Source organism: Oncorhynchus kisutch, linkage group LG8 (assembly GCF_002021735.2).
Source record: "Oncorhynchus kisutch isolate 150728-3 linkage group LG8, Okis_V2, whole genome shotgun sequence".
NCBI lineage: Eukaryota > Metazoa > Chordata > Actinopteri > Salmoniformes > Salmonidae > Oncorhynchus > Oncorhynchus kisutch.
Window position 1 is genome coordinate 27757605 of NC_034181.2, and position 16872 is coordinate 27774476.

A 16872-nucleotide genomic window follows, 5' to 3' on the forward strand; every position below is an offset into this window, starting at 1 on the left:
CTACAGTCCTTATTAGGGCCAGGATGATGCCAGTATCGCGATACTCGTTAGTATTGTGACAAGGAAACAAAGCATGAAGTAGATGTAACTTCTTTAGGAAAACAGCCCTAATGTTGGAAACCAACATCATTATGTCATCCAGAGTCACATTTAGTTATTTTTCAAGCTTTAGCACACCATTTTTTTACATACAGCAGGTTTTTAATGGACCAAAGAGTTTGGTCTGCTTTGTGCTATAATTTTTGCCATGGAAAAAAAAATTGCGATACTGGTAATGTCACAGCCCTAGTCCTTATTACAGTGAGTTTAGAGCCTGAGCTGAGCTCATGTCACGCCCTGACCTTAGAGAGTATTTTATTCTCTAATTTGGTTAGGTCAGGGTGTGACTATGGTGGGTACTCTAGTTTTTGTATTTCTATGTTGGCCCGGTATGGTTCCCAATCAGAGGCAGCTGTCTATCATTGTCTCTGATTGGGGATCATATTTAGGCAGCCTTTTCCCACTGTATTTTTGGGGGATCTTGTCTATGTATAGTTGCCTGCGAGCACTACATTAGCTTCACGTTTCGTTTGGCACTTTATTCTTTTTTATATGTTTCACTTCTAATAAAAGATGATGGAACCATACGCCTGCACTTTGGTCCGAGTCTTACAACAACGAACGTGACAGCTCATAGGTTTAAACACACACAGTGAGATCACACAAGTTGAACCATTCACAGCCACAACAGCACGTATAAGGCCTGTATAAGTGGGTCTCAACTGTAGGCCTATGGTTTGTTTGAACATCCCTAGTTTTCTTCTTACCTCCCTCTGTTACTATCCCCTCTCACCTGGCCAAATATGAACAATACGATCCAGAGAGATGTTCCTTGAAAATACTGCAAAACAAAGTTGTGCAAACTGCTTCTATCATGTATCCTGTATAATTAAATTCTACAATATAAATGAATGACTGTTTTATTAACACAATCTTTGCTCACTGAACCCATTACAGGGGAGAAATTGCATTGTCAGAAGTTAATGTGGTAAACAAACAGAGAGGTATGTCTCCACTCGCTCCTAACCAACATTTCCCTCTGTCGCAGCCAAACCTTAAATCACCTCTGAGCTTTACAATTACCTCTGAGCTTCACACACACACACACACACACACACACACACACACACACACACACAATTTGTTTCCACCACGCTTTCTTTTGATGTTTTTCCATTGCTAGTCAATTCTCTCATCCTTTCCTTCCCCACCCCTCCCCTCCCCTCTCTGTGGGGTACCTTAAGGATGACCCTGCGGCGTACCACACGGGTGGTGACGTTCTCCTCCTCGTCGGCCACAGCTTCAGCCTCACCCAGCTCGCGGTCCAGCGCAGCGTGCACGTAGGAGAGCACAGAGCGCAGGGAGCCACTGGCTATATGGATCACATTCTGACAGCTTATCACCAGGAAGGCCAGCAGCACAAAGCTGAAGAGCAGCTCAGTTACCATGGCCCACATCACTGCCCCTCCAAGCTTCTACCTCTGGGCAGAGTGTGTCCAACCAAGCGATCCAGTGGAGCACACTACACACCCACAACACACAGGCCTGTGCAGGCTCTCGTCGACTCTCCACCGACACTTCTCTCTGTCAGTCTGGAGCAACAGCTGCACCCTCGGGGCCTTCGCTTTCAACAGGGCTGGCGTCGTCTCCTTCTATTTCTCCCTCTGTTTGTGTCCCTTCTTCAGCTCTACTCCACCGGACCCTGTTCCCTCTTTCTCTGGCTCCTTCTCTCTTGCTCTCTGTCTGTCAGCTGGTCAGTAGGAATGGCTGACCCATGCCATCAAATCCAGGCGGCTGCAACCTTGGGAGGCTCCTATTTCCTCTCCCTCTCTTTCGTTCACCCTCTCTCTCTTCCCTCGTCTGTGCTTTCAAAACCAAACCCTCTCACCCTTCACCCCTCTGCTCTCTCTCTCTCCCAGCCATATGATCCGTAGTCTTTAAATACCTCTGGCTGTTCTAGAGAGTGCTCTGTAAGTCTGAGAGGCTGAGTGGCTGAGAGGGAAGAACACTGAGACACTTGCACCCCGACCTTCAGGCCTCCCTCAGGAACTCAAACTATTCTCCCTCTGGTACACACAACTTACATTATTACTTCTCATGGCATGTAGGTATATATTCCACCACACATACATACGTTATTATTCTGTAATGGTTTGGGATCAATTTCACTTACACAGTACAGTAAGATGCAGATAGTCTGCAGCAAGACCATTTCCTGCCACTGGTTCTCCATGGGAAACAATGTTATCTGTGGTAACTGTACCAACACACTGGCAGTCACAATATAACCCAGCGACTCAAACAGCAATAGTCCCTCTTTGCCCTCTCACAGCGTGGTAAAGTTGACATGTCCTTCAGGCTGCTCTGATTGGTCTGATGCAGTGCCAGTATACCACAGTAGATGACACGTGTGATGGGGTAGGATTGGGGATCCAGTGACAGGGGCTGCTATATTTGGCTTGACAGGTTGTTCCTGCCCTTCTTGGGCCTTGTGTGTGTGTGTGTTTATATGTGTGTGGGATTACAGTATCATAAATAATGGAATTCAGTCATAGCCTACTGCCACTGGGTTTGGACTCTGGTCAGACAACTCCTACAGCATTAAAACAGTTTTTACATGATGAGTTGGATCATTTACAGTCCTGTCCATACCTAATGTATTATAGCTGCATTTAATCAATGTTTACTAACCATCTCAAGGATATGTCAAAATGCATACTTGGGCCAGAGTTATTGTACTTCATTTAAGTGTCGTATAAGATGTGATAGCTAAGATAATAGCATGGGTTTCCTACTCACCTGCCCCCTCAGGCGTACTTCGTCCCAGGTCCGCAGCTCTGGCACCCTGTGAGGGAACCCCAGGCCCTTCTCAAATGGCTGGGTGCCTCTGAAGTGCCCACGCAGGATCTCCGTGTGCCCCATGTCACGCACTGGCTGAAGCAAGGCCTCTTGGGACACGCGGGACTGGCTGGGGTCCATGTCCATGGCGGCGCGTACTGATGACATCATCGAGTCCATGGCCTGCCTGGGTTTGGCTGTCTGCGAGCCCACCCAGGCCTGAGTGTGGTCTGTGACAGGTTGCCAGCCTGGACCCGACTGCTCCTGCAGGTAGGATAGGAAAGAGCCTCCACCACCTCCACCGCTGCCTCCACTACCACCACTGCCACCACTGGACCTAAGGAGGCAGAGGATGAGTGAGAATAGGAGGAGAGAGATGAAGAGAGGTGGAGAGAGAGGACAAGTGAGAGGAGAGAAAGGAGAAGTGAGAGGAGAAGAGAGAGTCAAAGAAGGAGAAAAAGGTCAATGTGTATCAAATGTGTGTCAAACATAAGCTGACGCTATTATTCCTTCATAGAACTCTTTTACCAGAACTAAATATTGTATTATTAGGTTAGGAAACACAGCAACATTGACCTGTCCTGAGGCTCAGTGAGTTGTCTCAGAGGTGAGTGTCTGGACTCTGGACCACCCCCTGTCTGGCCAGTGCGGTGTCCAGCTGAGCTGCAGACTGACTGACTGAGGTCTGAGGACACACTCACCTGTCTCCATTACGATCTGCCACGCGGCTCAGACCGGGCGACTCGCTCAGCCGGGCGTACACCCGCTGCTGTTGTCCTGCAACAAGAGAAAGCCCTTCCTCTGAGCCTGTCCCTCCTCCTCCTCTTCCTCCAGCTCCATCTCCACCCGTCATGTTGCCTCCGAACGCTGCTGCCTCCGACCTCACGACATTTGACACTTGACCTTTGTCCAGCCCATTAATGTTGTTGACCGCGGCGGCGATGGTGCCTCCGAACGAAGAAGGTGTGGCAGGGGTGGCGGTGCTGAACGAGGCAGGGGTGGCAGGGGTGGCAGGTGTGGCGGTGCTGAACGAGGCAGGGGTGGCAGGGGTGGCGGTGCTGAACGAGGCAGGGGTGGCATGTGTGGCGGTGCTGAATGAGTCAACAGCCCCCATCTCTGAGTTGTCCTCCACCAGCTCCATAGATCCACTCAGCCCCCCACCACTGGCCCCACTGCCCGGCCGGCCCAGGCTCCCATACGGCAGCCCCAGCAGCCCCTCCGAGTCGTCGGCATTGCTGCACTCCAGCGAGGAGTCCTCCACGGCCACTAGGGAGGGGCTGTTGCCAGAGGGCCACACCTGCACATCGGACATCTCCATGAGCGTGTCCTCCTCAGTGGTGGCCATTGGAGCACACTCCAGACTGGAGACTTCCTGCCAGTAGGGCTCGTTGCCCAGCGGGGAGGGCAGGCTGTACTGCATGGAGGGAGGGGAGAGCAGCTCCTCCTGCATCAGCCCGTAACCTGGAGCGACACAGAGAGAGGCACACTGACACGGGCCCCCCGCCTTACCTCACCTCGCCCCCCACCTCGCCCCACCAACACCGGGAGGGACCCCAGGGCGGGGGGGGGATGTGCCCCTGCCCAGGAGCAGGGCAGCCAGGGAAGGTGGCAGAGGGGGAGCCCAGGGGGCAAGGAGGGAGAGGGGAGAGGAAGGGGCCAGACAGTGGGATCTCAAGAAGAGGTGCAAGGAGATGGGGGCAAGGGAGCAAGGGGGGCTTCTGGGGGGGTTAACAAGCCAGATCAGCCAGCACTGACAGTGAGAGCAGCAGTGGAGGCAGCAGCAGACACACAGTCAGAACCAGAGCCAGAGCCATGGCCAGAGCCAGGCAGAGAGACAGACCAAGAGAGAGGCCCGCTGGTGACTGGTGCTGCTCCGCTGTCTGCCACCTGCAGGTAGAGGGACAGGAGTTACTGCCTCTGCCCCGAACCAACCTGGGGCTGGGACACACACCTGTCCGCCTGGGACACACACTTAAAAACACGTACACATGCCATACACAAAGGCTTACCCAGACATACACACACGCACCCACACAAACCAGGCAAGTTAAATATTCTAGTCAGGCTGAACAGCATGCTTGCAAGCAATCTTGTTCTTCAACAAACGCACACTCTCACCTATCCACCCACCACAACAGATATTACAGTATAAACCTTAGAAAACAAAAAAACACAACCACATACAGGTACACACTACACACATACACATACACACACAAAGATGCACTCACACCACACATACATGTTTATATACAGTTTCATTTATTATAGCTCACAGTAAGCATAGCTACCCCAAACCCCATTTTAAATCAACAGGGAATCTAACGTTGAGAATTTGCTATGCATGATGACTGATGAACCTTTGACTCAAGTCACTCCAACAACACCTCTAGTTGAGAATAGACATTTCTTGTCTGGTATCATTAAGAGCGCTTTAAGTTTTGAACATGCAGTGGTGTGGGGCAGTAAGCATGGTACGTTCTCTTTCGTGGACAGCCTCTGAACAAGAGAACGGCGCCAAAGCTGCTTTCTGTCTGCTCTCTTCCAACTCTCACGCTAGCTCACATTTCAGTGGGAGTGAACTAAATATCTACTGTATGAGAAATGACCTGAGAGAGACACAGTGGGGCAAAAAAGTATTTAGTCAGCCACCAATTGTGCAAGTTCTCCCACTTAAAAAGATGAGAGAGGCCTGTAATTCTCATCATAGGTACACTTCAACTATGACAAACAAAATGAGAAAAAAAATCCAGAAAATCACATTGTAGGATTTTTTATGAATTTATTTGCAAATTATGGTGGAAAATAAGTATTTGGTCACCTACAAACAAGCAAGATTTCTGGCTCTCACAGACCTGTAACTTCTTCTTTAAGAGACTTCTCTGTCCTCCACTTGTTACCTGTATTAATGGCACCTGTTTGAACTTGTTATCAGTATAAAAGACACCTGTCCACAACCTCAAACAGTCACACTCCAAACTCCACTATGGCCAAGACTAAAGAGCTGTAAAAAGACACCAGAAACAAAATTGTCGACCTGCACCAGGCTGGGAAGACTGAATCTGCAATAGGTAAGCAGCTTGGTTTGAATAAATCAACTGTGGGAGCAATTATTAGGAAATGGAAGACATACAAGACCACTGATAATCTCCCTCGATCTGGAGCTCCACGCAAGATCTCACCCCATGGGGTGAAAATGATCACAAGAACGGTGAGCAAAAATCTGTGCCATCAGTAACACACTACGCCGCCAGGGACTCAAATCCTGCAGTGCCAGACGTGTCCCCCTGCTTAAGCCAGTACATGTCCAGGCCCGTCTGAAGTTTGCTAGAGAGCATTTGGATGATCCTAGAAGAAGATTGGGAGAATGTCATATGGTCAGATGAAACCAAAATATAACTTTTTGGTAAAAACTCAACTCGTCGTGTTTGGAGGACAAAGAATGGTGAGTTGCATCCAAAGAACACCATACCTACTGGGAAGCATGGGGGTGGAAACATCATGCTTTGGGGCTGTTTTTCTGCAAAGGGACCAGGACGACTGATCCGTGTAAAGGAAAGAATGAATGGGGCCATGTATCGTGAGATTTTGAGTGAAAACCTCCTTCCATCAGCAAGGGCATTGAAGATTAAATGTGGCTGGGTCTTTCAGCATGACAATGATACCAAACACTCCGCCCGGGCAACGAAGGAGTGGCTTCGTAAGAAGCATTTCAAGGTCCTGGAGTGGCCTAGCCAGTCTCCAGATTTCAACCCCATAGAAAATCTTTGGAGGGAGTTGAAAGTCTGTGTTGCCCAGCAACAGCCCCAAAACATCATTGCTCTAGAGGAGTTCTGCATGGAGGAATGGGCCAAAATACCAGCAACAGTGTGTGAAAACCTTGTGAAGACTTACAGAAAACATTTGACCTCTGTCATTGCCAACAAAGGGTATATAACAAAGTATTGAGATAAACTTTTGTTATTGACCAAATACTTATTTTCCACCATAATTTGCAAATAAATTCATAAAAAAATCCTACAATGTGATTTTCTGGAATTTCTTTTCTCATTTTGTCTGTCATAGTTGAAGTGTACCTATGATGAAAATTACAGGCCTCTCATCTTTTTAAGTGGGAGAACCTGCACAATTGGTGGCTGACTAAATACTTTTTTGCCCCACTGTAAGTAAAGTAAAGTAAATGAAGTCAAAATCAAGGTCAGGAAGACCAAATAAACTTTTTGATTAGTTGAACAACCACCAGCTAACCACCAGGCTTTGACAGATACAGCGGTACTGCAGTTGAGGAAAAGTTGTCCATTCAGTGCAACTAACTAAGTATGGCTATAGTAAAATACTATTGTGCAACAGTAGCTACTGTACTTCTCTGCAACTGAGATAACCATGAGGAACATAAAGATATTTTGAATCAGACAAATAAACCCAGTGATGAATGGATATGTATATAAAAACAAATTGCGCCATTTAATTCTGACTGACCAGTGGTAGAAATTGAATTGATTACATACTGGCATCAACCTAGAGAAGATACTAGATTTAGCATGAGGTGGAGAAGACAAGAGCTTTTTGAGGAGGGAGTGGAGGAGGCAGCAGTGTGTGTGTGCAAGCGTAAGAACACTATGTGTGTGTGTTTGTGTGTATATATGCGTGAGAGAGAGGTGCAACATGATTCATTGTTGCCGGTGAGTTATGTTGAATGTGCAGTAGGTATGAGGGACACCAGCTGGCCTCCTGGACCTCTCATCTCTCTGAGTTACAAGACAGCAGAACCTCTCTGAAGATCTCCCACTCAGAAGGCCGTACGACCGGGGAGGCTGTTTACATGTGGGTCACAAGTTCAACACATTTCTTTATATCAGTTATTCACATACCAAGTTTCCTTCAATAAGATACAAATAAACCCTGTACTATAGAATTCTCTTAACATTTCCACAACCTTTCAGACTTCCAGCTGATAAACTTTCCTATATACATTACTCTATAGCCAGTGGGGTGAGGATGATTCATGCCATATAAATATCACAGTATACTGTATGTTTGTAATACCATCTTGAGGTTGTGTATGTTGTTACGGAACCAATAACTAGCCTGCTAATATTGTTGCACTTGCTAAGTGTAGGGGTCTTGGTCTTAGTTAACTGGTCTGTAACCTTATTTAAGATGTGCATGTATGTGAGAAATCAGTGTATGCGGACGGTTGTATGTACATATGCCCAGGGAGACAGCCACCTTACCTTCAGTCCAGGACTAGCTACAGATTGTAACAACAGATAATGTGATTTAATAAAAAAATGATGTTATCCGTTATACTGGGAGTTACAGGTTTGCTTATACAAAACGTTGTCCGAAATTTTTCAACTAGCCTGGTATTGGCGATACTATCTTCGTTCTCGATTTGTTGAAACAGGAGTCTCCTAAATTGTCTGTGTCCAGTTGCAAGGAGTCTGTTTGAATTTAGACAACGATCCGTAATTATACGAAGTAAAAGTTTTGCTCCATGAAGTAATCCAACAATGTGTACGCTGCCATCTTATCTATTTCAAGTCTTCTCTCATTGATCGAGACAGGTGTCTGTCATCATGACATGCAGCACTTTGGGGTGGACACCCACTTATCTCAATCAATGAGATAAGTGGATTACTTCATGGAGCAAAACATTTATTTTAATAACGGAGCATTTTCTAAATTCAAACGACTCCCTGCAGCTGGACATTGATATTTTATGAGACTGCTTCCACAAATTGAGAATGACGGTACCATCGCTAATACCAGGTTAGTTAAAAAATCTCTGGTGATATTTTTTATGAGCAAACCTGTAACTTCCAGTATAATGGATATCAATTTCTTCTGGTTAAATGACATTCTCTGGCGTTACAATCTATAGCTAGTCCAGGGCCAGCTCTGTCATGACCTCTTGGTCAGCCAGTCCAAGCAGATTATTCATATGTTCATGGTGACAAAATAAATATGTACAAAAACCAAACTATAAAAGGCATGCCAACTAAAGAGGTTAACTAACACAAAGAAACAAACAAAGCCCTGACAATTATCTTGATCGCTGGCACCTGAGGAAATATCAAAGCTTCCTGGCAGAACAGACTTTGACCCGGTTGGTACTGCCACCTGGGGATGGAGTTTGGAAGGATATCCTGGTAGTGTGTTAGTCTATGCCCGAACACTAACCTTCCCCTCATATCATAACAATGTGCACTTGAATAATCTGAACACTTACGGTAGCTGACAATAGTGTCTCCTGGTGATCAATATGTTTCTACTGTACATGGTTTTAGATCTAAAAGACAGTCTAAAATCTGTGTGTTAGTGTGTGATCCTGCCATCCAGTCTCGTTGCCATCCAGTCTGGTTGCCAGTCCTTCTCTCTCTCTCTATGTTTGTGTCTGGGGGTGGTGTCACTCCCATGGTCAGTTGGACGGTGACAGAGAGAGGGAGGAGGGGATGTGGGATTATTAGAGTGTGTTAGTGAGAAGGAATGAACATGGTGGCCTGACCCTCCTGGTGAAAAGACAACACATTGTAAACATAGAAAACTGGCTGAAGCTCACATACAGAGTGAAACACATAGTCACACACAGACTGGAAAAAGGCACACACTGAAATACACAAAGACAACACACTGGACAAAACACATAAAAACACAGACACGTACACACACACACACACACACAAACAGAAACACACACACACCAATGCGCAAAGAACAGAGAGATTTAATGGAAGGGTCAGATGAACACACTCCCCGCAAATATGAGGTGTGTGACAGAGAAGGGGCATAAATACTACATCCCCTAATTCTGGAGTGACTCAAAGACACATGACAATCCCACACATACACACAGAAAACAGACCAACAACACTTCACAACACTCATACATGAACAGAGCAGTCACAATACACAGTTAAAAAAGGGTTCAGGTCCTTTTTGTTTTACCACCCACAAGGAATACAATATTATAGAGGATCTAAACAGGCAGACTAAACAGTCGGGTCATTCCCCAGCATTACAGGAGGCTGCTGAGGGGAGGACGGCTCATAATAATGGCCGGAACGGAGCAAATGGAATGGCATCAAACACCTGGAAACCATATGTTTGATGTATTTGTTACCATTTCATTAATTCTGCTCCAACCATTACCACATGCCCGTTCTCCCCAATTAAAGTGCCACCCGTGCCCAGCATGCATACCATGCAATATCAGTCTGTTAGTAAAGCAGCTACAAGGCGCAGAGGCATGCACAGCTCCCAGACTAAGTCTCCCACAGGCCACAGGCCACTGCAACTGCAAACTCATTACAATGCTTCCATGCAAGCATATCGGAGGTGGGAGACGAGAGTGGGCCTCATGCAGGGCAGGGCAGGGAGGAAAACACAGATAGGGAACATAGGAGGGAAGAGGATAGATAGAGGAAGACAGAAAAAGACAGGCCCAGAGAAAAAGACAGACAGACAGAGACAGGAGACAAGGAAGAAAGAGGGAGAGATGGACAGTGTGACAGAGCGAGGGACACCTCCCCCTTCCGGGGGTGCTGAGCACACAGTGTGTGAGGGGGATTGGTCACAGAGCAGACGGTTAAAAAAGTGGAATTTTCAAGAGTACAAAAATAAAGAGTTATAAAAAATGATGCACAACTGGTCGTCAAAATAAAGGTGAGGGCCAGAGGTCAACATGAGGTCGGAGGGCATGAGTTCAGAGGTCGGAGAGGAGGAGTGAGAAGGAGGAAGAGTAGGGCGGCTGGGCTGCAGATGACATGTCCGGAGAAACACAAAGAGAGAGGGGACAGATAGTCAAAGTGAACAAGTAGGGGGATCCCAGAGGAACAAACAGTACACCGAACGGAACAACCCCCTGTCTGAAGAGACTCATACTACTCAGCCATGCAGAGAGAAAGTCATGTGTTACCCTTACAGGAGCCTCCCACACCTCTCTGGTATTACTAAACTGATCACATCGCTTTTATTCAATCACAAATGATGTGTCTCAGACTCAAACCACTCAAAACACTAGAGCTAAGAAAGGGAATTGAATGGCAAAATCACTAAGAGCCCAATGTGACAAAAAAAAGAAAAAGACAGGGACAGGTAGACTGGAAGGAACCGTAAAAATACATGTTTTACACAATGTCTAAAACAAACATGGTTCCTATAGATAGTCTGCCTGGGTTAAGAGTATAATGTGGGATTTAGTTTCAGTCTCCATGTTTAGATTCCCACATCAGAATCTATTGCTATCTCAATTCCTATGATTGTGAAGGTTAATTAGGGAACTCTTGTAATAGTCACCAAGGGAGTAATCATCTTCCAGACTGACAGTGAGCCAGAGAGTGAATCCTCATTCTGTACCATCCCCTGATATCACATACCATGTTATCTATCTACATCTCTTCTTTGTCATCAGTCTGAACTCATATAAATCATAGACCTCTTGAAAATCATTGATGTAATAAACACACAATACCATATCTGGAGGTCAGGTTGGTATTGTCCCGTGAGAGTGTGACCACCTTGTTACACAGCCAGACAGACAGCATCAAAGGAAAGAGCTTTGGGAGGCAGACTGGACAGGTGTCAGATATCAGATTCACTGCAGCTGTGATCTGACTGAGCATCTCCTGTTTGTCCCTTTGTCCATCATGGTCATATCTATGCATGAGTTACATCACCAGTTATTGCTCCAGTTTTCACTGAAGGGACCTGGCACTGGCACCTGCAGTGATGACACGAGACACTGGGGCACAGAGCAGAGCCAGAAGAGAGGCCACAGAACTCCAGTGATGGTCAGACCAGTGCGTTTGTTTTTCTCATACTGGTCCGGGGATGAAATTGGAGTCAATCTGATGTATATCATGCTTGTGTAAAATAATAAACCATGAGGAAAAGGAGTCAACGTTTGAGAAGTGACCACTGGAAGGAAAGCCAACTACAGTATGCTTGAAATAAAAGCTACAGACTGGATGTATGAGTTTTCTTTACGGACAGCAGATATCCTGTACTTTATCTCACATATGGCCTATGTAGGCAGATTGGGGTTTAAATCATGTTGGATGAAGATGAACATAATCCACTCATAACCAATATCATACTTTATAGGATGTAATAACATAAATCTGTCACATACACAGATATGACACAGTAGTGAGGCAGTGTAATAACTTATGCACTGAATAAAGATCCAACAAAATGTACATTTGGCATGAACAGAATCTGAGATTCACCCAACACCATACACACCAACTAACACTAAGCATTTCAGTCATTTTATCTCTTTATTTTTAAATCATCAACTCTCCTATTGCTAATAACCTTATCAAACACAAATTAAAACAAATGTTTCTTGAAGTTGTAATATATATATATATATTTTTAAATCAAATAAGTATCTCTATTTTAATCTATACTATTATTGACAGGCTCCGTTCATATTTCTTAAATCCATATACCAGTAATAGTTTCTCCCCACAGAAAAATGTTTCAAGGGCCATTTCAGTGGGAGATCCTAAAGTCCTAAAATCTAGCTGGTACTATTAGACAAGGTTGTGATTCTGATTGAAGGCACTATAGGTCATTGATTCATTGTATTCAACCAGAAACAAGAGAATGTATCCGAGTCAGGCTTTAGAGTGCCACCATAGAGGCAGTTGTTGTCAGAGTGTCTTGAGCCCTGGTCCAGGTTGCTGCGTTACATGTAGAAATCTCAAGTTTACGGCAGTAGCATAGAACAGCCCTTGACTGAGGATTGAGGTAGGATGGTGGCAGCAGAGAGGAAGAGGAGAGAGAAGAACTGGTAGGATATGGGGGTTGGGTGTGGGAGAGGGCTGCATGGGGAGGGGAGAAGCCTTACCATTGCTCAGGCTGGGGGAGACGTGGTCAGTCTCGTTGTGTCTGCGTCTGCTTGACTCCCGAGCCTGCCTCCCTGCAGGCTGTGGCCCCTGGCCCTCCAACATGTTCACTATGTCCATCCGGTCAATGCTCTTCAGAGCTGTATACAAACTATCCACTGCACATAGGAGCCACAAGAGACAAAGAGAGACAGAGAAAGGGGGAGGAGAGAAGGATAGAGAAAACAGAGACGAGAGGCAGGAAAATGGGAAATGGACAGTTAAATAACAGACAAGGAAGTGGAAGATATTATGAGGAGAAAAAGGAAATTGTTTACCAGTACTCTGACAGACCCAGGTCTGTCCCAGAAAACTAAAGAGTTAGCACAATGTTAATATAAGATACTGCATAGACTGGAGAAGTCTCACGTGCAAATCCAGGAGCCAGTGCAAGACGAGTGGAGAATGGAGATGATGAATTTAGGACAAGAGGATGCACAGGAGGGATCCACTGACCTATATATGGGATCTCAGGTACTTACTCTTGGCTCTCTTGCCCTCACGGGTGGCCCATAGGTTGAGCAGGGCAGAACTCTGCTCCAATAGGGAGTTAGGATTCTCCACACGGATCTTATTAATGTCATCTACACTGAACTGTAGCTCCCTCGCCAGCTCTGGAGAGACAAAGGTGGAGGAGGTACAGACCATTGAGAGACAGAGGCAGGGGGGGAGGGAAAAGCAGCCCCAAGCCATTAAACACTGATACAACACAGGCACGAGACACAGACACTCATTCCACTCACTCACCAGCCCAGCTCAGTCCCAACTGTTCAGCTATCAAAGCCATCTTCAACTCTGTCCTTTCCATGGCACTCATTGATGCTGCAGAAACCAGACCACAACTGATACTTTAACATGAGAAGTTAATGCACCGTTGTGATTATTACTGCATGAAGGGGCACATGGAATGTGAACGTGTTGGTGTGGGGTATGTCATTGTCTTATGTCAGGTAGCTTGACTAACTCGTCTGCACTGATTGAGGGTCGAGCGTCATGTAGGAATGATGCCACCTGTCGGAAGACAATGGCGGTCTGTATGGAGTATCATAGGGATGGGATAGGATGGGATGGCAGGCACCTTTACCCATGGCAGGCTCATTCATGGCGCTGTATCTCTCTCGCAGGGCTAATGGGGTCAGAGTTCGCCTCCGGTCCTCACTACCAGCAGCCTACCAATCAAATACAAGCAAAAGCCACTGGAATAAATCAGCACAGCTGATTTGTCTCAGATCTCTCATGTTTACAACATGAAATTTGCATGTGTGTATTCTAAAATGAAAGTACAGTGCTTTTCAAAGCACCCCAAAAACATGAACTATTTGTTGAGGCCTACCTTGATACACGGGGGCATGGTAATATTGAGGTTGCACAGCACATGTTGGCTGTCTTCATACTTGGTAGACTTGCGTAGGAAGGACAGGAATCCAGAGTGATCCTTGCTACTGTCTCTCACCTTGGAGAGGAGAACCGAGAGAAACAGACAAGATACATTTTCAGAGGGAGACCCAGAGAGGGAGGGAGGGAGTAATGGCGAGAGGGAGACCCAGAGAGGGAGGGAGTAATGGAGAGAGGGATGAAGACCCAGAGAGGGAGGGAGTAATAGAGTGAGGGATGAAGTCCCAGAGAGGGAGGGAGTAATGGAGAGAGGGATGAAGTCCCAGAGAGGAAGGGAGTAATGGAGAGAGGGATGAAGACACAGAGATGGAGGGTTAAGCACCTTGACTGAGACGGGGAGTCTGTTGTCTTTGAAGGCCTGGAAGCTGAAACAGCGAGGCTGCTGGGTAGCCTTCCTCACTGGAACCAGGTTCCCAGAACACTCCAGGTGCAGTGGCATTCCCTCCATCACCTGAGAGGGTTATACAGACTGATCCACTTACTCCACTCACTTTACAGTGTCTCTATAGCTGAAGCTAATAAACAATGACATAATCATGATAACCATCATTATGACTCCCTGTACTGACCTCGATATCACGACTGCGGGCCACCTCACTGAAGTTCTCGTGTTGCTCCAGGGTTTTGTCCATCTTGTCATCAGTCATGCAGTAGCAGCGCAGGCGGCCCTCACGGACCTCGTTCATCTTGGCAAACACCACAAACTTGGCCATGTAGGGCACAGCTGAGAGCTCTCGATACAGGAGGTTGGAGAAAGACACAGCCTCGGCTGTCCTAGGACAGTCAGCCAGCCAGAACCTGAGAAGAGAAACCATTGTGTAGGAGTTATGGCAACCCTTAAGTTACTCATGGTTGGATCCTTTGAGATAAGCATATCTTAATAACTGCTCTCAAGTAACAAAAAGAGCTGGATTGAGGTTTAGATTGTGAGATTTAGGATGTGGATTTATTTGTCTAATTAACATGAATGCTAGTGAGTGAGTTGCTACACTATACTTACCGTGCCGACACATTGGTTGTGAAGTTGGCACAGTCTTTACTATATATGAGCTTGGTGGTACCAGTGATGTCCTCCCACTGGGCTGGGGCTGTTCCACCTGGAGAGAAGGAAGAGACATCAGTTACACAAAGATATAGGAAGGAGGAGAAAAAGCAGCCCATTCTCTTATAGAATACGCCAGGAGGTGCCGATTCTGCAGGTACCAGATTACGTTTGGAGCTGGCGAAATGTGAACGCGGAAAAATGTGAACGCATTCCACTAGGGGCAACATGAGCGCCTATTACCTTTTAGTAGGCTTGCGGCTTGCTAGGGCATTGTGGACAGGGATGGTGGATGAGGGATGGGCATTTAAATGGCAGACTCCGGCTACGAAGGTTGCGTGTTTAATCCCAGTGCTAGACACTCTTTCTTTTTTTTAAGCCTTTTCCAAACCTTAACCATAACCATTCGGAATTAATGACATACCTTAAGTTTAACCCTATCCCTAACGCTAACCTTCACCATTCGGAATTAATCCCTAAACTTAAGTTTTAGTTTAACTTTTGAGGAGTTTAACTGACAGCTAAAATACAACAACACCTGGTGTAATTAATATGTCAAGCCCTGGCGTGATTCTATTACTGCAGTTACGCAATAGGTTGACGTTTAAATTGGAGATTGGGTTGAGAAAAAGGTATATTAAACATGCAATCCTGTAAATTAGACACACAAGTTGACATCCTAAACCTCATTCAGCAGGAGTGTGGAGTTCTAAGAGGTACTGTATCTCAAAAACCAACATATCCATAATAGAGCAGTACGTCATTGTTAAGGTTTGTTCACAAGTGTCACATCTGCTCCTGCAACGCCCTCTACCTCTCATCCTGTGTCTCCTTGACCTGCCACCACTCCCCCAGTACTCTCTACCTCTCCCTCTCTCTCTGTGTGTGTGATTGTGTGGGCGGAGACAGGTGTGCTGGAGTCAGAGCAGATCCCCACCAGCTGCAACCTGTTCCATAATCAAGACCTCTACAAATACTCAGCCCTGCCACTTCCACACTGCCAGATCGTAATCTCTGCTCAGTCAGTCTATGTTTCTAGCCGATTGTTACTATTCAGATCCGGTTATCCTGTTGTGCCTGTTTTCCTCTCTGATACAGTTCTGCCCGCTCTGACTCTGGACACTGTCTCCAGTCCCACGTCTCGTCATCCTGCTACTCTGTCCTGGATTCCCCACTCTACTACTCCCTTGGATTCCCCTCCGGACCTGCTTACCCTGTCTCAACTCCTCTCGCTCCAGCCTCAGCCTCCGCACCTGGTTTCCAGCAACCCGCCCGAGCTTCCCCTGACCTGCACTCCATCTCCCCCGTGTGTCAATAAATACCTTGGTTACTTCATCCCAGTCTCCTCGTCTGAGTCTGCTCTTGGGTTCCCCCGCATAACAAATTTGTACCTATACTTGGAACATGGGCTAGGAACCCTGGAAGGTGAGATGGCAGGCATGCCAATTGCCAAAATAGCCAGCAAGGTTTCAATGGGATCACTCCATAGAGAGAGCCTGGGCAACTGAAATGTGACCTTTTCCAGGAAAGACTATGTAGGTTAACCACTGTGACCTTGAAGAGACAGAGAATGAAATTAATTTGATCCTCTATTGCCCTTTTGTACCACGATTATACACTTTTCATTATTCCAGAAAGCCCACCAGATACACCCTGGCATTATGT

General features: G+C 46.3%; 1 protein-coding gene across 15 annotated transcripts in view; it reads right to left on the reverse strand.

Moving 5' to 3' along the window:
* The window catches only part of LOC109895941 (ankyrin-1), a 187281-nt gene that overhangs the window by 11719 nt on the left and 158690 nt on the right, over positions 1–16872 (reverse strand). For 10 of the 15 annotated variants that reach the window (XM_031830007.1, XM_031830000.1, XM_031830002.1 and 7 more), the window contains 10 exons: positions 15166–15262; positions 14735–14963; positions 14488–14616; positions 14104–14223; positions 13849–13939; positions 13518–13592; positions 13253–13384; positions 12734–12889; positions 3579–4338; positions 2839–3214 (listed from right to left, as the gene is read on the reverse strand). In XM_031830007.1, coding sequence (XP_031685867.1) covers positions 2839–3214; positions 3579–4338; positions 12734–12889; positions 13253–13384; positions 13518–13592; positions 13849–13939; positions 14104–14223; positions 14488–14616; positions 14735–14963; positions 15166–15262 — 2165 coding nt within the window. Of the gene's footprint in view, positions 1–1277; positions 1944–2838; positions 3215–3578; positions 4339–12733; positions 12890–13252; positions 13385–13517; positions 13593–13848; positions 13940–14103; positions 14224–14487; positions 14617–14734; positions 14964–15165; positions 15263–16872 lie in introns of those variants that run through there. The other 5 variants (XM_031830010.1, XM_031829998.1, XM_031830008.1 and 2 more) reach the window with 4 other exon arrangements.